Here is a 22615-nt window from a genome sequence, read left to right on the forward strand (position 1 = left end):
ATGGCAGGGTACTAACAACAGAGCAGACCCACCAAGGCTGGAGACTGAACAATACTGGAAAGGCATATGGGAAAGGGAGGCGTCCCACAACAGCAATGCACAGTGGCTAACCTCTCTACGAGAGGACCACAGCAACCTCCCTGAACAAACCCCGGTAACCATCACTGTGGCAGATGTCCAAGAAAGAGTCTCGGGTATGAAAAACTGGACAGCACCAGGACCTGACATGAACCATGCCTACTGGCTGAAGAAACTCACTGCCCTCCATGAGCGACTGGCAGCTCAACTGAACCAGCTGCTACAAAATGGGACTCACCCTGAATGGTTAACTGAAGGGCACACAATCCTGATCCAGAAGGATCCCTCAAAGGGTTCAGTCCCATCCAACTATCGGCCAATAACCTGTCTCTCTACAACATGGAAGCTCATATCAGGCATCATAGGAGCTAAGATAAGCAGGCACATGGATAAATACATGAGCACGGTGGTCTACAAGGAGTTGGTGTTTGGCTCCTCTGCTGTTTATGCCGATGCCCTTCTGAGCATGGCACAGAAGGGCATCGGCATAAACAGCAGAGGAGCCAAACACCAACTCCTTGTAGACCACACAGTTGCCCGAGACTGCAAAACCAGACACACCAACCTGTGCACCGCTTGGATTGATTACAAGAAAGCCTATGACTCAATGCCACACACTTGGATCATTGAATGCTTAGAGATGTACAACATCAATAGGACTCTAAGAGCCTTCATTGCAAACTCGATGGGGCTGTGGAAAACCACCCTTGAAGCCAACTGCAAACCACTTGCACAAGTGTCCATCAAATGTGGCATATACCAAGGAGATGCTCTGTCCCCACTGCTGTTCTGCATAGGCCTGAACCCTTTCAGCCAAATCATCAACAAGACTGGCTACGGATACCGACTCAAGAATGGGGCCACAATCAGTCACCTCCTCTACATGGATGACATCAAGCTGTACGCCAAGAACGAGCGAGACATCGACTCACTGATCCACACCACCAGGATCTACAGCACTGACATTGGGATGTCATTCGGACTAGAGAAGTGTGGCCGGATGGTTACAAAGAGAGGGAAGGTCGTCCGCACAGAAGGGGTCTCACTCCCAGAGGGAACAATAGCAGACATAGAGGACAGTTGCAAGTACCTGGGAATACCACAAGCAAATGGCAACCTCGATGAGGTCACAAGGAAAGGAGCCACAGCCAAATACCTCCAACGAATAAGGCAAGTCCTGAGAAGCCAGCTCAATGGCAAGAACAAGATCCGTGCAATAAACAGCTATGCCTTACCAGTAATCAGATACCCTGCCGGAATAATTAGCTGGCCAATGGAGGAGATAAAGACCACGGATGTTAAGACTCGGAAGCTACTAACCATGCATGGAGGGTTCCACCCCAAATCCAGCACCCTGAGACTGTACACAAGCCGTAAGGAAGGAGGCAGAGGACTAGTGAGTGTGAGAGCCACTGTCCAGGATGAAACATCCAAGATCCATAAATACATCAAGGACAAAGCCTCAATGGACGATGTGCTCAGCGAATGTCTCAGGCAATGGGGAACAGAGGACAAGGTGCTGGAGGAACCATCATGGGAGGACAAGCCCCTACATGGGATGTACCACCGACAAATAACTGAAGTGGCTGATATCAGGAAATCCTACCAATGGCTGGAGAAAGCTGGACTCAAGGACAGCACAGAGGCCCTCATCCTGGCTGCACAGGAACAGGCCCTAAACACCAGAGCAATAGAGGCTCAGATCTACCACACCAGACAAGACCCAAGGTGTAGGTTGTGCAAGGAGGCCTCTGAGACAGTCCAGCACATAACAGCAGGGTGCAAGATGCTGGCAGGGCAAGCGTACATGGAACGACATAACCAAGTGGCGGGCATAGTGTACAGGAACATCTGTGCAGAATATGGACTGGAAGCCCCGAGGTCAAAGTGGGGAACACCCCCAAAGGTGGTGGAGAATGACCGAGCTAAGATCCTGTGGGACTTCCAGATCCAGACAGACAAGATGGTAATGGAGAACCAACCGGACATTGTGGTGGTGGACAAAGAACAGAGGAAAGCCGTTGTGGTGGATGTAGCAATACCAAGTGACCACAACATCAGGAAAAAGGAGAAACTGGAGAAATACCAGGGCCTCAGAGAGGAACTGGAGAAGGCCTGGAAGGTGAAGACCACAGTGGTGCCTGTGGTCATCGGGGCCCTCGGGGCAGTCACCCCCAAACTGGAGCAGTGGCTTAAACAGATCCCAGGAACAACATCAGACATCTCAGTCCAGAAATGTGCAGTTCTAGGCACAGCCAAGATACTGGAGGAGAACCTCCCAGGCCTCTGGTAGAGGACCCGAGCTCAGAGGATGAAAGAGAGAGAGAGAGAGAGAGACCACCCGCGGAGGGTGAGAAGGGAATTATTTATATATCTTTTTTTTTTAAATTGAAAAATAAATATGGTAAACAAAATAAGAGCGTTTACTATTAAAAAGCAACACATGCAAAAGTATCGAAAACTGGTAGTGATTCCCAGGTACCGGACTTTGGTACCAAGTGTCAAAGGTACCATCAGCTGACATGATGAAGAGGATGAAGAAAAGGAGGAGACTCACGAGCCGAGGACGGAGCAGTTGTAGTAAACCACGCTGGTGGAGATGAACCGGAGACCCGTCTCTGTAGAGCGCAGGCTGAGCTGGACCGCACGCTTCTCCCCTGGAGGAAACATGGCCGACCATCATCACACAACCTGCACACGACCACTCCACGTGTGTGTGTGTGTGTGTGTGTGTGTGTGTGTGTGTGTCTCACCGTAGGGAGGAGCTTGTGCTGGTAGCTCCTCGAGCGACGGCGACATGCACACCACCTGACCTTCTATCTGCACCTGTCCAGGTGTTTCTGTCAGGTCTTCGAACACACAGGTGACCCCGCCCGAAAGCTCCGGGACGTTCTTCACCCTGATGGTTAGCTGGATAAAAGGAGAAGGTGGAGCTTAGAGCTGACAAAGTCCAGGCCACAGGTGGGTTGGGGTGCGGCTGCTCACCTGAGTGGGAGGAGAGGTGACGGACATGTTGCTAGGAGAAACCGAGATGAACACGCATTGGTCCAGACGGGTGTTGAAGTGCTGAGGCTCCTCCCACCGGTCACATGACTCCTTCCTGGAACACCTGCAGAGGTTAAAGGTCATCAGACAGTGAAACCATCTGACCATCCATTCAACCAACCAACCATCCATTTTCAGGCTGATTTTTTTCTGATTCTCAGATTATCATCTCAGTTTTTATGACCCAACTTCCTGTTTCCTGATTAACGATGGAACTACCGAGGAGGCAGCGATGGAGGTGGAGGCGGAGCAGCCGACAGGTGGAGGTGAAGTCTGCAGAAAGCAGCAGCTCCAACCTGTAGTGATGATCTGTTTACTTCTAATGAACAGCAGATTGACAGAGAGAGAAGGAGGAGAAGGAGGAGCAAAGCTGCATACCAGAAGCAGCTACCATTAGAGGAAACTCTGCACTGGCTCTTTAGCCTGAATAGACGGAGCCTTGAAGGTGACGCTCAGGGTAAAGTGTAAGGGCATCACATCTTCAATAAGCCTTTAAGCTGAGACTGTCTGGTCCATAAACACAGAAACACCCAGAGACCCAACAAGTTGCCTCCTGGGTCTGCTCTCAGCCTTGTGGCTGAGGCTTTTACTTTGAAGGGACAGCTGACTGATGGAGCTCTAAACAGGAACTTCCTCCCCTGGCCTGGATGCTGAACATCAAACATCCTGATGAGAGATTGGAGAATTTATAGCAACATTATTGACACCTGAGGGGATCACACACACATGCACATGCACACATGCACACACGTTTGTGTTGCTATCTTTGTGGGGACTTTCCATTGACTTCCATTCATTTCTACAGCCTAATCCTAACCGTAACCAAAACTCAATTCACACCTTAGTCCTAAATCTGACCCCTGACCCACAAACAACATTTCCCCTTGTGGGGCCCAGGCTTCGGTCCCACAAGGAGCAGTGGGTCCCCACAGCGTAGTGTCAGGAAAATGGTCCCCACAAGGTATTACAAACAAACACACACACACACAGAGGGTCTTTCTATCTTCATGAGGACTTTGCATTGACTTTTATCCAAATTAATCAGTCCTACTTGGACCTTCCAGGTCCTCCAGGTGAGCCCCTGTGATGAATCAGTGAGTAGAAGAAGAAGAATGCTCTTACTTGTTGAAGAGGACGCACCAGCCGCAGTGCGGGTCTCCTGATCCCAGACAGTCAGAGCAGCTGCTGTACTGCTGGCAGCTCTCCACTGGCAGCCTGGTCACCTGGACACAGAACCAGAACCTTCAGTTGGGTTCTGCTCTGACCCGATCTGGTGCCAGGTTTCCATTGGCTGTGTTTCAGGACAGACAGTGAACCAGGCCAAACTGGGCCTGTTTAGAAGCAAACTGATGTTTGTTCAGAAAAGGGTTCAGTGTTTGCAGCTCGTTTTGTTGTTTGGCTTCTGGTCTTTTTCTGGAGGCTTAAAGCTGCAGAACGCCACTTTTACATATTTGTTTAATCCAGTCTTAGCACTGTCCACCACTCTGGTGGCTATGCTATCTAGCATTAGCATTCAGGACGGCCTCTGTTATGGTTGTAAGGTCCGGTTGGAGGTCTGGCTTGTCACAGCGAGCAGAAGCTCCGGACCCGGCTGTTGGTTCTGGGGGCATCAGAACTGGGCCTTACCTGTCGGTGGCTCAGCAGGTAGATGCTGCGGTGGTCTGGACTGAACACCATGTCCCTCAGGATGGGCTGGCCCTCCGCCACCGCCACCGTCTCATACAGCAAGGCATTCTGGGCTGGCGGCGGCACGCCGTCCACTCGGATCTGAAACACAGAACCAGAACCGTGAGACCAACCCGAAATGTATGAGCTGACAAAAAAAACACATGATGAAGCAAGCAGAACCAGATCAGAACCGGGTCCAGATTCTCCACAGACTCGTTTCTTTGGGTACCAGAACCTTTCAGCAGAACTTCAGATAAAACCCGGATCCATTTCCAGAGTCTGCCCAACGATTTCATCATCATCATCATCACCACCACCACCTTCTTCTTCATCATCATCTACATCCTACGATGAAAATCCTCCAAGATTTAATAGAAGCCGTTCCTGCAGCGTAATGGGATTACTTCTGACTGGAGAGGAGGAAGAGGAGGAGGAAGAGGGATGCTGAATACAGCAGGAACCCGGCAAATATGTGGAGCAACTAAAATAAGACCCAAATCCTCCCCTCCCCCCTGACCCAGAAAAACACCATCGAGGAAGAGGAGGAAGAAATGGGCAGCAAATAAATGGAAGGAAAAAAAGAGAAAAAAATGGAATAAAATATGGAGGAAGAAAAATGCAAACGAAAGAAAGAGAACAAACGATGTAAGAAGGGAAAGTCAGACAAGGGATGAAAGGACGAGTGTGTGTAGTTAATTAGCTGTCTGGTTAAGGAGCCCAGCTTAATTAGAGCCGACGAGTTGCACGCGCGCACACACACACACACACACACACACACTCTTCTACAATCCTGTTTAACGGAGTCAGAGCAGCAGGAAGGAAACGATAAAGTAGGACACTGCAGCAAGAGAGACGGCAGCAACACGGTTCTGGAAAAAGCTTCCAATCCCAACCCGGACCAGACCGCCTCATTGAACCGGACAGGAGTTGTGAAGACAAACGGGATGAGAGTGAAAGCAGAAGATGAAGGAAAGCTCAGTGATGGAGCAATACAGGAAGTGACCTGTGACCTTTGAACTATGACCCGCGGCTGGCATTCTAACCATCAGCACCTGCTTTGTTCCCGACACACTCGGCCCTTCGCCTACACATGACCTCTGACCTCGCAGCCACAGATAAAGAGCACAGCTGTTGGAAAGCTGTCGGTCCTCATAATCACTTCCTGTGTTTCTACTTTACCCACCATGTGAGGACCAGACCTCCAGAACCTCCAGAACCAACAAATCCAGAAGAACCTCCAGATCTAACAGAACCATGTCGGGGTCATGTGACCTGAACAGTCTCAGCCCTCTTGATTAGCATTAGCTTTAGCATCCTGCAGCAGCTGTTTGCACCTGAAACGCGGCTCTTAAACAATCCGTCACTGGGTTGGTTCTGTGGGACTTTTGAGGGAACACTTTGATTTTTCCTGAAGCAACTTACCTGACCCGTTCCAGAATCAGAACCTCTACTATAAACACTTCAATTTCACTTCCATAAAGCTGTCACTGGTTCCGTTGGAGTTAAACAAGCTTTTTAATGCTCAGTTTATTCTGCTCAGCTGGTCACATTCTGCTGGAAACACGATGCTGCACACACACGCAGACATTCCTGTGTAACGTAATACCTCAGAGTGTGTGTGGGTCGGCATGGGGGTGGAACTGGGAGGTCCGGTCTGATAGTTGGAGTAAAGCTGCAGCTCATTTCAAATAAAGTGACTTCAGAACTGATCATGCCTAGCCTCTGTGTGTGTGTGTTCAGCTGATAACACACAGATTCAGTCCTGTTCTGACTGGACTCTACAGCAGATCCACTGAATGAGACATTTATATAGATTTTATCTTGGTGTTTCCAAAAAATGTATTGTTTTCTGTGATGTTTTAAAAATTATTTCCGAAGTTTTTACTTGTCTGTAATTGAGGTTGATGTATTAAAGAGAGAAAATCTGGGCCAGAAGGTCATTAAAAATGACAGCAAAACACAGAAATTGCAATAAGCTAGTTCTGTTGAATCTTCTGAAGTTGCTCTAAATGGTCTGTTTCCCTTCCTCATGGTCTGGTTGACCTGGTTCTACTGGAACCAGAACTCCCATAATCTGCTCCACCAGATGCTGTGGTTCTCTTCCTCTCTGCTCTGAGTCAAACCAACCTGTTCCTCTCCTGGCCTGTGGGGGCGCTGCACCAAGAACCACTGAAGGAAACAACACAAAAACCTCTGAAGACACAGAGCAACTTCCTTCTTCATCAGATGGAAACAAGATGGAGGCGTCAGATTTTAGCGGTTGGAGGATTTCTCTTTAGGCTAAAGACGAGGAGCCATTTCTGCTGCTAGCCTTATGCTAGCATGTTAGCTTTGGTTGTATTTACCCAGAATGCCCTGCTCTGTAGTCCACTTCCTGATTTTGGAGTGGTCTCTGGTCCGCTTGGCGTTCACATTCAGACCAAACCAGAGTTCACTTCAACCGAACCCAGACCGAGGTTTGGAGGACCAGAGGTCAGAGGTCAATTAGTGTTCACACCTCACCAACCGGACGGGATTTTATAGGCAAACGAACTGGAGTCGGGTTAAAGCGGACTGGACAGAGCTGGTGGGAATGATGCTACCTCAGTCTCCATCCAGAGGAGCGAGACTGACAAAAGACTGGCTCAGACTTTCTGCCTCTGTGTCACATGTTTGTTTTTATAAAGGGGCAGCTTTATGTGTTTTCCAGGCACATATTCCCATTTTATATCATAATCAGCAGCTATTTTACCTTCAGTTGTTATGAAATCTTTTATATATCAAATATGACTTTAAATAGATTTGACTTCCTGATGTAACGCCTTGAAATTGGGTCTGTGTCTCTTTAAGAACTGTTCTTTATGTAGCTCCGCCTCCAGGAAGTCATCCCAACATGGCTACTCTATAACCCTTTAATGTTTTTACCAGTGCTGCTCTGAGCAGCAGCTCCTATCAGGAGCTCTGCTGTTTGCTAATTGCTGCTGGCTAGTCTGAAGGAGCTGAGTGGGGGAGGAGCTGTGCCTCGAAGGCGGGGCTAGGGCCACCCAGGTGTTTTAACAGCTAAATGGTTGCCATGGAGATTAAAGAAATTCTCCAACATGAAAGAATCAGAGCAACACAGCAGGGAGAAACGAGATGATTTACACGATACCGGCCCTTTAAGAACAGACCTTCAGAACGGACCTGGGCTTTCTCCAGGAAACTGGGTTCCATCAGAACCATTAGTATCTGTTAGCCAACCCATTCAGCTCATTCCATCTGTCTGCCTCACACTGCCATTCACAGACACATTAGCAAGGCCTGAAACTCAACACCTGCAGCGCTTTCCCTGCAGTGCGCGCACACACACACACACACACACACACACCGGGCTGCTCTCGGGTTTCATCCAGCAGCTGCTGCCTCTCTTCTCAATAATGTGGACAAATTAGAAAATTATGCCTTTGGTTCTGAGGACAGGAAGTTCTGCAGAACCACCTGACCTCTTGTAAAGACCTTTGACCTCTTCGGCCTCTCAGGACTTTATGATTTGCCTCTTCAGACTCGGAGTTTTGCCTCCTTACCGAGTTTTGGTTCTGACCTGACGGAACCGGGTCAGATATAACTGGGTCAGACAGAGGAGCATGGAGTCCTCTACGTCTGAAACTTAAATCTTGAAACAAATTAAAACTTTTACTGTTTCAGCTTTAAGCTTTGCTAAGGTAATTTTATTTCTATAGGAATAAGACAATTCAGAGAGCGTTACATGAATTAGAGGAAATACAAACAAAATGGATGGAAATAACACAAATGGTTCCACTGGATTCACCGGTTCTACTGGATTCACCGGTTCCACTGGATTCACCGGTTCCACTGGATTCACCGGTTCTACTGGATTCACCGGTTCCACTGGATTCACCGGTTCTACTGGATTCACCGGTTCCACTGGATTCACCGGTTCCACAACAGACTGTTTTCCCTGCAGCAGCCATTATTGTCGCCATGGAAAAATTAGAGACCATACCATGGAGATTCTTCAGGGAGTTGCATGATTCGCTCTGTCCTCCATCGTCTCCATGGCAACCGAATAATAATGAACCTGATGCTTTCTGCACCACAGCGCCTGTGGTGATGCAGCTCAAACAAGGATCTGAGAACCAGAACCTTCCAAACCTTCCTGTTCCCACCAGATCCAGTTCCTCGCCTGCAGGAAATCCTGCTCCTCTTCCTCAAGACGAAGGTCTGCACTCAGACCGCCTCCGAATGAATCAGCTGTTCATTTATTATTCTTACATATTATTGTCATCTTTAGCGTTATAGTATCAGGAATATCTATCACAGTTTTCCTCCTACATTATTTCTGTTAGTAAACACAGATTAAAATATTGAACAATATTTATGAATTTTTAAAGATATTTAGGAATATTTGTAGTTAATTTAGGATTTTCTCCCTGCTGAAACAAGAAAAGCAAAGACAGATCTGTAATTTGTACTGTAGCTCACAATAACACATAGAAATCAGAACAGAGATCATAAATGTTTTTATCAGAAGAAAAATATTCAGGATTTTCAGTCCCCCCTAAAATCAAACTGTAACTTTATTGACACAAACATTTTTATGTTTGAGTTCTTCAGATTTATCATTACATCATGTATTTTTTATCTAACATCTTCAGCCCCTTGGAGTCATTTCATCACGTAAATGTAATTTTGAGGCACAGATTGAGATCAGATTTATGTGAGCTGAAAAAGGAAAGCTGACAAATCAGAAGAGTTCTGGTGAGCTTCATGTCGTCAAACCGGTGCATTGCAACGATTGGGTTGAATGTAAAACGCCTCCAGTTGTTTCTCTCTGAGGGTCCGGACAAAGAAAAGTGAAGCGTTGCCGGCTGGTTTTTAGTGGCTCAACTGCAGTTTGTGCTCGTTTGCTTAATTGGAGACGAGTTTTGATTGGATATCGGCTCCAGAGCCGGTTAGCAGGAATCAGACAGATCCCACAGCTGAGCTGATTAAGGAAACAGGAAGTGACAAGCAGCATTCAGAGGCCAAACCAGGAAACATGACAGCGAGACCCTGCAGGACGGTTTATGAAGACATCCTCCGTCCTCTGTCTCCAGCCTGATCTGCCACCAGGGGGCAGTTTGGAGCTGGATCTCCTCCTGGAGTTTCCTGGTTATGTGAGGGTTAGGGCTAGACCCAGGCTTCTCCAAATCCCCCAAACCCCCTATTAGATGCTGACATTCCTGCCTCCCAGTTCCTCACAGTTTCTGACCCTGAAGGCATCACAACAAACCTCAGCTGCATGATTTACACAGAAACATTCTGGACGAGCGCCCAAAAAGTATTCAGTATTTTTCTGGGTGTGCCATCAGCCTGGCGGGGCCCATCAGGCTTTACTTGTCCCCTGCCAGGCTGAGCCTCATTTATTTCTCAAGCATTTTTAGACAGCAGAGACAGTGAAGACGGAGTAAGCTAGCTTTATAGCTGACGCGTCGATCTGGCTGTTCTGATTGCACTGTTCCTGCAGCTGCCTATTGGCCTCACACGCTACCATTTCCACATTATGATGCCAGATTATGCAGCTCTAAATTATGTAACTTTTAACATTTCTAACATGGCAGGCCGCTGGTAGACTGCTCTAGCGCCCCCTATCACCAGGCTGAGCAGGTAGCACCCAACATCCTGGACAATCCCCCGAAAAGGTATTAGCACCCAGCCTGCTGTACCACAGGGTAACTAACCAGCAGATGATTACAGCCGACCGCATGCAGCTCTGTCCGTGACTCTGTGGCCTGATGACCAGGCAACCAAACGCAGCCAGTTCTGAGAGTCGGACCAACAGCAGAACCTCGGTGAGGATAGATGGAGAGCGACATGCACTGGAGTGCAGGGACAGATCAATAAGAACAGATAACAGAACTGACAACCATGAAGAGGTTAGGCACCGATTATTCAGAGATATCAAAGATCTCCCGACCTCCAGAGGATCGACTGACGTGCTAGAAACTTTTAGTGATGAGTTTTAAAGTACTTTAGCCTGTTGCCTTGCAGCAAGAAGGTTCTGGGTTCAATTCCCGGCCCAGGGTCTTTCTGCATGGACTTTGCATGTTCTCCCTGTGTATGGTTCTCTCCGGGTACTCCGACTTCCTCCCACAGTCCAAATAGATGACTATCATGTTAAATGGTCTCTATATTGTCCCTAGGTCTGAGTGTGTGTGTGCATGGTTATTTGTCCTGACTGTCTCTGTGTTCCCCTGCGACAGACTGCATTCAGGCTCTGCAGACAAACAGCACGTCTACATGTGGTAAATAGACATGTCACATCTCTTCAAAAATTCAACATGATGATCACATGGTTTCCTAATATGCTGCTGCTGTTAAGAACAGGTTGGTTTGACCTGAAACCATTTCAGTTCAGACCAATTATCGTCCCAAACAATTTAATCAACTCACTTTGACAATAGTATAAATATATATGCACATAATTAATACGGATACAGTAGTTTTACATCGATTCTTAGCTAAATGTGTATGTTTAAATAAATAAATAGGTATGTTGCAATAAAAATAACTACAGAGGTAAGTTATAGCTGCAGGAGGCTGACAGGAACCATTAGTCGAATAACAGATATAATTTCAATTCACACAGTCTTTCATTCAGGGTTACATAAATAAAACAGTTTTATACTTTAAATCAGCTGAAATGTCCTGGTTTTTGTTCTTCAATTAATTTTCCTGCAAAACAAACCTGGAAATAATTCACCATTGAAATCCCATTTCCACCTTTCAGTAATTATGAAGAACTAATTAAAGATTTGCTTGACTAGCTGTGACACCAGAGGTCTCACACACGCACACACACACAGACACACACACACCAGTCTTTGCTTCCAGAGGATTTCTGCCGGCGTGGATTCGGTGGGGAATTTCACAACAGGAAGTGAATGAGTGAAATTCGGAGACTGAAGGTGAAAGCTGTGACGCTCTGCAGCGGTTTTCTGCGCATGCTCTGATTTATCGGGCGTGGCCATTTAAATCTCTCCCAGGTTTAGCAATCACCTGCAGTCTTTCCATCCAGGCCACATGGTTTTAATGTGACTCTATTTGTGTCTGACGTCAAGCTGAAATGCCTCCTAGGAGACCGTCTTTATGGATTTATCTCTAAAACAAAGTCAATAATAAAAGCTGTGGGGTCTGGGAGTGGGGGAGGGGCAGTCAGGCGGGGGGATGACAGAAAGAGATGAAGTCATTTCCCAAGGTGAAACAGGAGGATGAACACATCCTTAGCAAGCACCAAGCATTTAACTGGAATAGGCTTCCCTGCTCTGGATAATATTTCAGACTTTAGTCTGATTTAAACCCATTTAACCAAATAACAGGTATGTTAGGAAACCGCCTCCAGCAGCAGCCGGTGTGATCTGTGTTACTGTGATAATGGCAGCTGCAGGACAGGAAGCAGGCGACATGGTGGCACTCGGGTGGAAAACGAACAATGACCCTTTCTATGCATCTTCTATGCTGCTTCATTCACCAAAAATATTTGCATGTAAAGACAAAAAGGAAGCAAATTTTTAAAAAATGTCCAAATCTGAGTTATTCTGCAATCTGTTGAGAGATAAAAGAAGACAGTTATGTTGATTAATGAAGCCAGATATGGTGACACTTTCCAGTAACAGCCATGTGAAATCTTTAGGTAGTCACAGTGAATGAGTTGGGTCTTAAAAGCTGTTAAATTTAAAAATATTACATTATTTGACTAAACGTTTGCTTCACCTGGGGGTAAAGAAAAGATAACACAAAGGTTGACTTCAGGGCTGAACCACAGTCACTTTTAGCTCCATGTGGTTGTAAAACAACTTTTGGATCAAATGGGTAAAGTTAACTGATAGTCCAGAAGCAGATGGAAATATTGTAACTTAACTGCATTAAAATGTTTAATCGTTGACTGCAGGGTCTATAACTAATCGCATTTTAATAAAAAAAACATACATCAACAAGATTAGCAACATTCTCATTTCAAAACACTTTATTCCTGCTGAATAATTTTAAAAATATCCATCAGAGCTCAATGACAAACATATTTATAGTTTTTAATCTGTACTTCAGTTTCTTCAACCATCAGATTGGAGCAATGTTTTTATGTATTAACTAGTTGAAGTCCTGGATCTAGAAAGAATACTAGAAATGTTCTTTACCAGTCGAGTCTATTTATCTGGTTATTATCAGAATATAAACAATAAACAACAAAATTCACTGTTCAGTGATTCTCATCCTAAACTAAACCAGGTCGAATGAAAATGTCCCCGTATCCACAGGAGTCCTTATGTTATCTGTTAATTACTGCAGTCTCCAAACAGGCGCATTTACAAGTACACACACACACACTTGTATCTCTAACCATAATAAATATTACTACTGACTTCCACGCGTTTCAGGAACTCCATCTGGCCCAAACTAATACTAGTGCCAGTACAGTCCCAACCCAAATCTGATCCACATGACGGAACCAGAACCTGACAAATGGGACTTTGCTACATAAACGTGAGGCTTTTCTCTGGTCCCAAAGGCTCAGCTGCCTTCAGGAGATAACTGATTCTAGCAGAAAAGGTCCTAATGAATAACATCACACACACACACACACGTATGCGTTTAAAGGTGCCTCAAAAACGCCTCTATTTATTGCTGTGGCAGCTGCAGCAAAAAAGGAAAACAGAGTAACAAGCCGCTGCATTAAATAATTACTGGAAACATACACAAACAGAACCGCAGCAGAAAGAGCCTGGCAGCCAGCCACACACGCACGCACGCACGCACACACACACACACACACACACATACATTCTGGGGGGTCAAACAGTCAGGTAAACAAAGTAAATCACTGCGCCGCACACTGACAGCTCCAGAGCCGTTAGCTAACAGCGGAGACGGTTACAGGGACAGATGATGAGACAAAGATCTTCCACCCTTCAGAGATGAGCCACTCGCTCGCCTTTTTAGGCAGCGTTAACGGTTTAACAGGAGAGCGAGACGCGGCTGACAGGACTTCAGGTTTACTCTGTCCAAACAGGAAACGGATCAAAAGCATCTGTTCACCACTAACACCAGCCGTCTGAGAAAGAAGCTCCATCAGGACGTCTGGAGCTTTCAGTGCAGAGTGAGAGCCGGTACCAGTTATACCAGCATGGGACCAAAACACGGCGATATTTTTATATAGATCTGTCTATCGATGTAGATATGAGTAGTTTTATTGCATAGAAATAAAGCCAGGTCTAAATCCAATCCACATGATTCAAATTAAAAATGTCTTGGAGCCACTTTCACGTCATGGTATTCAGATGGACAGTAAAAACAACATTACTAAACACTTTTCAGTGCCAAACTTAACATAACTTTGAACGTTTTGACTGATGACATCATTTTAAAATATATCAGACGTTACTTAGTATTTGGTCATTTTACCAAATAACTTTCTTCCTACTTCAGTCATTTCTTGTTTAGAAACTTCTTAAGTGCTATTCTTACTCAAGTACAGTTATTTTCAAGGCATTCAAGGTTTATTCAAGGTTTATTCAAAGCTTGTTCTAGGCTTGGAGCTTCAGCTCCCAGAGTCCTTTAGGATCCTGGGAGGCGAATCAGAGATGAAGTCTGGACTCCAGTCTGTTCCTCTCCCAGATTCAAGGAATGAAACCATTAAGATCAACTGCCTTTAGCTAATCACATGTAATTACATTGTTATTATTACTACTATTGTTATTATTGTTATTACTGTTGTTAAGCTGGTGTATGGAGTGTTTATTACTCAGCAAGTCAAACATAAAGCTGGGTTAGCAGACCTGGAGAACATCAATACTTCTTCTTGTCATCGGATGCAACAAAACAATGAACAGCAGCGGGTCCAACAGAACCAGAACCACACAGGAACAGCTTCTTCTCCCATGTTTATTTTTCATTCTCTTGTTTATTTGCAGAAGGACGTTTTCTGCCTCAGTGCTGGATTTTTACAGAACCGACAGAAACTTGGATCGGACCCATCAACCCAGGGTCAGGGTGGGTTAAGGATGATTGCTCTGTTGCCAGGGCAACAGTAAATTGTCTCTAATCTAATTTAGATACAATCAAAACAAAAACACCAGCTGGTCCTCAACGAAGGCTCAGCAGAGACAGCTTCCTGTTCAGTGTGTGTGTGTGTGTGTGTGTGTGTGTGTGTGTCAGAGCCCAGGTGTGCAGCTTCATGCTGCAATCAGAGCAGGTTTATGTCAAAGCACCGAGTCTGGCTTCTTCAGGTCTAACTGCAGCCCGGCTCTTGGTTTCGGATCAGAACCAGAACAGACTCAGATCTCAGCTGATTCTACTCCACAGGTTTTCACATCTACCTATAAAAGTGGCACCAGCCAATCACAGCGAGCGGACACAACAGCTCTATGATGAAGATGATAACTGTGAGGATGATTATGAAGAGAAAGATTCTGGTTCTGGTTCTGGACCTGCAGAGGTTCTTCCAGCCTCTGAATGGAGCTGTAGCTCCGATCAGAACCACTCCAGGCCCGATCGGACCTCCTGCCTGAGGTTCTGTTCGTCTCCAGCTCAGCGCCAGAAGAAGCCCGGCTGCAGCAAGCGGGCCCACTTTGAGCCGTTTCCATGGAGACAGGAGAAGTGAACCGGTAGTGTTGGGTGATCTGACAGCTGATTGGTCAGGGAGGGTGATGTCACAAGATGGGAGGGGCAGGAAGCCCGCGCGTCCCAGGAGGAAGAGTGTAAGGCCGGTCTTTGTTCTGCTGCCAGACCCGGTGTGCCGCAGAGACCCGAGACACGCTGCGGCGCCGCCCGCCTTCCGGCTGATCAGAGTCGGACCCGGATTCTGAAGGACTCCTGAACAGCTTTTTGGCAGCTGCTCCTCTAAGGTTGCTGACATAGTTCCAGAACCTCCAGAACTTCCTCAGCTGAACATCATCACCATCTGATATGGAACCAGAACCAGAACTTGGCTGGAGGAAACGGACCTGGAACCTGAAGAGGTTGAGCCACTTGGTTCGGCAACCAGCTTGACGCAGATAAACCCCCTGACCCGGTCCAACTGGAACAGAACCATCGGCTCTGCCCAACCTGGTCCAGTGAGGAGGGAACTTCTCCCTCCGCTAGAATCAGCTAGCTTCTCCTTAATCTAGCTCAGTGTTTCTCAACGGGGGCGTTCAGAGTACTGTAGGGGGCGCTGGCGGAAATTTTAACAAAAGGGGCGCTGGGATGCCTTTGGGGGGCGTTTGGTCGAAGGTAAACTTTACACCTTATACAGTGGGGAGAACAAGTATTTGATACACTGTTGATTTTTCAGGTTTTCCCACTTGCAAAGCTTGTAGAAGACTGTAATTTTTATCATAGGTCCTCTTCAACTGTGAGTGATGGAATCTAAAACAAAAATCCAGAAAAATACAATGTATGATTTTTAAATAATTAATTTCCATTTTATTGTGTGAAATAAGTATTTGATACACCAGAAAAATGAAACTTAATATTTGGTACAGAAACCTTTGTTTGCAATTACAGAGATCAGACGTTTCCTGTAGTTCTTGACCAGGTTTGCACACACTGCAGCAGGGATTTTGGAGGAGATCTGTATGGAGGAGTGGGCCAGAGCCTTCAGGTTTCGGGGCTGTCGCTGGGCCACACGGACTTTAAGCTCCCTCCAAAGATTTTCTATTGGATTCAGGTCTGGAGACTGGCTAGGCCACTCCAGGACCTTAAGATGTTTCCTACGGAGCCACTCTTTAGTTGCCCTGGCTGTGTGTTTTGGGTCGTTATCATGCTGGAAGACCCGGCCATGACCCATCTTCAGTGCTCTTACTGAGGGAAGGAGGTTGTTGGCCAAAATCTCACGATACATGGCCCCATCCATCCTTCCCACAATATGGTGCAGTCGTCCTGTCCCCTTTGCAGAAAAGCATCCCCAAAGAATGATGTTTCCACCGCCATGCTTCACGGTTGGGATGGTGTTCTTGGGGTTGTGCTCATCATTCTTCTTCCTCCAAACATGACGAGTGGAGTTTAAACCAAAAAGTTCTATTTTTGTCTCATCAGACCACATGACCTTCTCCCATTCCTCCTCTGGATCATTCAGATGGTCATTTGCAAACATCAGACGGGCTTTGACATGCGTTGGCTTGAGGAAGGGCACCTTGCGTGCACTGCAGGATATTAATCCTTGACGGCGTAGAGTGTTACTGATTGTTTTCTTTGAGACTGTGGTCCCAGCTCTACTCAGGTCATTGACCAGGTCCTGCCGTGTAGTTCTGGGCTCATTCCTCACCTTCCTCAAGATCAATGATGCTCCACGAGGTGAGATCTTGCATGGCTCCCCAGACCGAGGGAGATTTTCCGTTATTTTGTATTTCTTCCATTTTCTAATAATTGCACCAACTGTTGTTGCCTTCTCACCAAGCTGCTTGTCCTGTAGCCCATCCCAGCCTTGTGCAGGTCTACAATTTTATCCCTGATGTCCTTACACAGCTCTCTGGTCTTGGGCATTGTGGAGATGCTGGAGTCTGATTGATTGAGTGTGGACAGGTGTCTTTTATACAGGTAAAAAGTTCAAACAGGTAATACAGGTAATGAGTGGAGAAGAGGAGGGCTTCTTAAAGAAGAACTAACATGTCTGTGAGAGCCAAAATTCTTACTGGTTGATAGATGATCAAATACTTATTTCACACAATAAAATGGACATTAATTATTTAAAAATCATACATTGTATTTTTCTGGATTTTTGTTTTAGATTCCATCACTCACAGTTGAAGAGTACCTATGATAAAAATTACAGTCTTCTACAAGCTTTGCAAGTGGGAAAAACTGAAAAATCAGCAGTGTATCAAATACTTGTTCTCCCCACTGTATGCACAACAATACCAGTTTAGACTTTGAGCTACTTGGATTGTACTGTGTAACATTAAACCATGCCTGGCTGCAACTGTATCAATGGCAGCTCTACTTCTTCTTCTTCTTCTTCTTCTTCTTCTTCTTCTTCTTCTTCTTCTTCTTCTTCTTCTTCTCTTCAGTGTTTGTAGCTTTTGGCGCAGCTCCGCTCCTGCTGCTAGTAGCTTCACCGCATCAGTTCAGCGTCTCACCGGCTGATGACGTTGCTGTGATTCACTTTGTCTGGTGTGTGATTTTCTAATATTTTATGCTTTATTGAGGACTTTTGTTTTAATGTTCGTCTGGATGCTGCACATTTTCATGGAAGGACAACAGAAAATCGCTCTTATAAACATGTAATTACTAAAATCACGATACCCTCACTGTGTATCCCTCTGAAAAATGAACCTATTTAAATAATAAGAATCCGTACATGGTGATACCACGATAGACAGCGTTCATTTCATAGAGTTAATATCTGCGCTGTAAGTGGTTTGGTATGAAACGGTACCACAGCACTTTTGAATTTCAACCATCAGAATATATTGGGATTTTTTCAGTTGTTTTAAAAATGTGAATCTGCTTTTTTCAATCGATACAATTCCCAACTGCTCCGCACCGGAGGGGGTTAAAAAACAAACAAAAAAAAAAACAACACGACGCACGTTGTGCAAAACTCAGAAACAGGAGAACCGGGACATTAAACGGAGCCACAACTAGATGTGAATCAGAACTAAAAACAGAGAATCCGACACTGAACAGTGAAAAATCAATACGAGTGTCAAATCAGGTGAAACACATGATGATTAAGCGGCGCAGCAGGTGATGAGTGAAGATTACTGACGGTGAGCGTCAATAAAAATGATAAAATAAATCTAGCAACAGGAAGAAACTAAAGTGGACAAAACAATAAACCAAGAGAGGATAATATTAATCAAAGAAAACTGAATGAAAATGTATGAAGAACAAAATGCAAGAATAAACTAAGAAACTAAATACAGAGGAATAAACTGGTATGGCAAGACCTTTCGATCAATAATTAATACAGAGACTGTATGGCAAGAACAGACACTGTTTTCAGATAAAAGGTACATTAATATAAAGGTATATTATACTGGAATATTTTTTCCTCTGATTGGCTGCTGTCAGGCCTACAGATTTTAAGTTGAATGTCCATTACATTTTTTGTAAACACCTGTGAAAATAATTTCTATTCCCATGACTTTTTGTTCTCTGGGAAATTATTTTTGATGATAAATACAGAAACAACCATAAAAAAAATAAAAACATCAAAAATAGTGATAGTAATATTAACAATAAAATAATATTTAGTGCAAAGTAGAATTCAATTTCTTATATGGGGGGCGGTGAGGGACCTGGATAATGGATAGGGGGGCGCTGGCCCGAAAAAGATGGCGAAACACTGATCTAGCTTCCCCTTCATCTAGCTTCACCCTCAGCTAGCTTCACCCTCAGCTAGCTTCACCCTCAGCTAGCTTCACCCTCAGCGAGCTTCTCCCTCAACTAGCTTTCCCTTCATCTAGCTTCACCCTCAGCTAGCTTCACCCTCAGCTAGCTTCACCCTCAGCGAGCTTCTCCCTCAACTAGCTTTCCCTTCATCTAGCTTCACCCTCAGCTAGCTTCACCCTCAGCGAGCTTCTCCTTCAGCTAGCTTCACCCTGAGCTAGCTTCACCCTCAGCGAGCTTCTCCTTCAGCTAGCTTCACCCTGAGCTAGCTTCACCCTCAGCGAGCTTCTCCTTCATCTAATTTCTCCTTCAGCTAGCTTCACACTCAGCTAGCTTCACCCTCAGCAAGCTTCTCCTTCAGCTAGCTTCACCCTCAACTAGCTTTCCCTTCAGCTAGCTTCACCCTCAGCTAGCTTCTCCTTCAGCGTGCTTCACCTTCAGCTAGCTTCTCCTTCAGCTAGCTTCACCCTCAGCTAGCTTCTCCTTCAGCTAGCTTCTCCTTCATCTAGCTTCACCCTCCTCAACTAGCTTCTCCTTCAGCTAGCTTCACCCTCAGCGAGCTTCTCCTTCATCTAACTTCCCCTTCATCTAGCTTTCCCTTCATCTAGCTTCACCCTCAGCTAGCTTCACCCTCAGCGAGCTTCTCCTTCAGCGTGCTTCACCCTCAGCTAGCTTCTCCTTCAGCGAGCTTCTCCTTCAGCGTGCTCCACCCTCAGCTAGCTTCTCCTTCAGCTAGCTTTTCCTTCATCTAGCTTCACCCTCCTCAGCTAGCTTCTCCTTCAGCTAGCTTCACCCTCAGCGAGCTTCTCCTTCATCTAACTTTCCCTTCATCTAGCTTCACCCTCAGCTAGCTTCAACCTCAGCGAGCTTCTCCTTCAGCGTGCTTCACCCTCAGCAAGCTTCACCCTCAACTAGCTTTCCCTTCATCTAGCTTCACCCTCAGCAAGCTTCTCCTTCAGCTAGCTTCACCCTCAGCGAGCTTCTCCTTCATCTAACTTCTCCTTCAGCTAGCTTCACCCTCAGCTAGCTTCACCCTCAGCTAGCTTCCCCTTCATCTAGCTTCACCCTCAGCTAGCTTCACCCTCAGCTAGCTTCCCCTTAATCTAGCTTCACCCTCAGCTAGCTTCACCCTCAGCGAGCTTCTCCTTCTGCTAGCTTCACCCTCAGCTAGCTTCTTCTTCGTCTAGTTTCTCCTTCAGCTAGCTTCTCTTTTAGCTAGCTTCTCCTTCATCTAGCTCTTCTGTCGGCTAGCTTTTCCCTGGGCTAGCTTCACCCTTGGCTAGATTCAGCTAGCTTCTCCCTCAGCTAGTGTCTCCTTGACATTTCTCCATAACCACAAGTCTAAAATGCAACAGAAAGACATTAATTCTGCTCCATTCCTCCTACCTTCTTCAGCTGTCCGCTTCGGGTTCCGACAAATACCACGGTGTCGTTTCCGTAGGTGTAGGCGGCCACAGCGCCCATCCCCTCGGTCCGGTCCTCGTACAGCGGCTTTCCCTCGATCACCCTCAGGCCTCCCAGCGGCTGGTTCAGCACCAGGCCGCAGAAATCATCCCCGATCTGCTTTGGCTGTGGAGACATGAAGATGGAGAAACCAGGATTAGATGTCAGGAGGAGTCATGGTGATGTCCATGAGAGACTCTCCCCTTCCTGCCACCATAATCAATAAATCAATCAATGGCATGACAAATTAAAGCAAGCTCCATAATTAAGGGTAGAGTTAGGGTGACCCTAACCCCTAAAGCGATTTAATAACAATAAAAAGTTGCCATTTTGAAAAATGCTCTTGCACTACCTGCCCCTTTGGCCTGTTTTCCCTGTCCTGGCTGAATGATAATGTTTTTAAAACACAATTTTGGTTACACAAACTTCATTATTTATTTTAACTATTGTTTCAGTTTTTGTTTATTTATTTTGAATATTTAAAATATTTTAAACATTTAGTAAAATGTTCTTTAAGTTTTTGATTTCAGAGGATTTCTGTCTCACTTTTCCAGAATTCCAGGAGATTCTGGGAACACCAGGCTGATTTTAGCACAAACATCAATTTAAATATGAAGTGACTGTGTGAAACATCAGGAACCAGTGGAGCTCCAGGAACCTCCAGGTCCGTGGAGCTTCCTGTTTATGAGTCAAGCAGCGAAGCAAAGTCCATCTTTTCTAAGCCATCGTCCTGAGATGATCCTGGTTCTCTGCAGGCGGAGCTGGAGCTCCATGTCAGGAACAGGCTGATGACATTCCTGGTAAATTTCAGGTTTCCTTCCACAGTTCAGAGAGAATGAAGCAGGGAGGAGCCAAGTTATTAAAGGCTGTGCAGACCCAGCTAGAGGTCGGCTAACACCCTGTTATTACCGAGTTAAAGCTGCGCTGCACCACACAGGAAACTCTGAACCGAAGGAACAGCTCTTCTTCTTCCACACAGAGGACCTTCAGTAACTTCCTCATTTCAACCAGAAACACATTAAAATAAGAATAAATCCAGAAGCTATAGCAGCTGCTTTCAGCTCCGATCCATTCAGTTTCATCTCATGATCCCTGACTGTTCATTTCAGTTACAGTCTCTATATATTTATTGATATTAATGAAAAATAGGTTGCAGATGTTATAAGTTTTTTAAGCTTAAAGGGATCCAAAATTAGTTCAACTTTATTTGGGAAATATTTATTTTAGATGTAAGAACAATACAGTAATAGTACTATATGTTATTTAGTTTTTATAAATGTCAATAAAATATTGTCACATCCATAGACATGAATACTAGACGCCTGGAGCTCTGAGTCGTAGGTAACAGCGTCCGCCATCTTGTATGTGGCAGCAGATCGGAGCTCCTTCAGTCCTGTTCTGTGTGTTTCAACCGTTTTACGAAACAAACTGGATTCATTAGGATCACCTTCCCCAGGTAAGGATGAAAGATCAGAATTACTTTGCAGCCAGAAATTCGCTTCTAAACAACCGAAAAATATTTCCTATGTAGTTAAATTGGCCTGAAATAACCGCTGATTGTTAGCATAGCAGCTAACGTTTTCACACTGTTTTCTAATGAGAGGTGATGAGAAACCGCTGCTAGAGGAGAAGTTCATTAGAAACCAGAGGATTTAGTGAGGAAAGGTCAGTCAGGATCAGAGCTGGAGCTGCTGCTCTTCAGTCTGTTTCCAGCTCAGCTTCTCCATGTCGGTATTTAGCTATAAAGATGCTACGAGTCAGAGCCCAACATGCTGAAAATGGCTTTTTGAATAGGAAGGAAACATATCGTATGTATTTTCTATTAACTTTTGGATAATTTCTCTTTTATCCTCGGCTTCAGCCTGTGAACCAGGACGTCTCAGAAGTCAGTGAGTTCTCCCAGTGAGACCAGCAGACTGAAGCCTGTGACCAGTGTTCCCAGTATAATAAATAAATGTTTCATTCTTTCACTTTTGTGTATTTTTAAATATCTCAATCTGAAGTATTATTGTATTAATGTAGCTTATATAATGAAATAAAAATAATTTACTCTGTT

At 45.4% G+C, this 22615-nt stretch overlaps 1 protein-coding gene across 1 annotated transcript in view; it reads right to left on the reverse strand.

Annotated features, from left to right (window-relative positions):
• plxna3 (plexin A3) overlaps positions 1 to 22615 on the reverse strand; it is a 57864-nt gene that overhangs the window by 26250 nt on the left and 8999 nt on the right. The window contains exons 5-10 of the mRNA XM_088003513.1: positions 20503 to 20685; positions 4750 to 4890; positions 4246 to 4346; positions 3064 to 3187; positions 2832 to 2988; positions 2636 to 2735 (exon numbers count right to left, since the gene is read on the reverse strand). Of these exons, the coding sequence (XP_087859639.1) occupies positions 2636 to 2735; positions 2832 to 2988; positions 3064 to 3187; positions 4246 to 4346; positions 4750 to 4890; positions 20503 to 20685 (806 nt within the window). The remainder of the gene's footprint in view (positions 1 to 2635; positions 2736 to 2831; positions 2989 to 3063; positions 3188 to 4245; positions 4347 to 4749; positions 4891 to 20502; positions 20686 to 22615) is intronic.

This window comes from Poecilia mexicana, unplaced genomic scaffold (assembly GCF_051168715.1).
Source record: "Poecilia mexicana isolate PSO_F unplaced genomic scaffold, ASM5116871v1 scaffold_23, whole genome shotgun sequence".
NCBI classification, from domain to species: domain Eukaryota; kingdom Metazoa; phylum Chordata; class Actinopteri; order Cyprinodontiformes; family Poeciliidae; genus Poecilia; species Poecilia mexicana.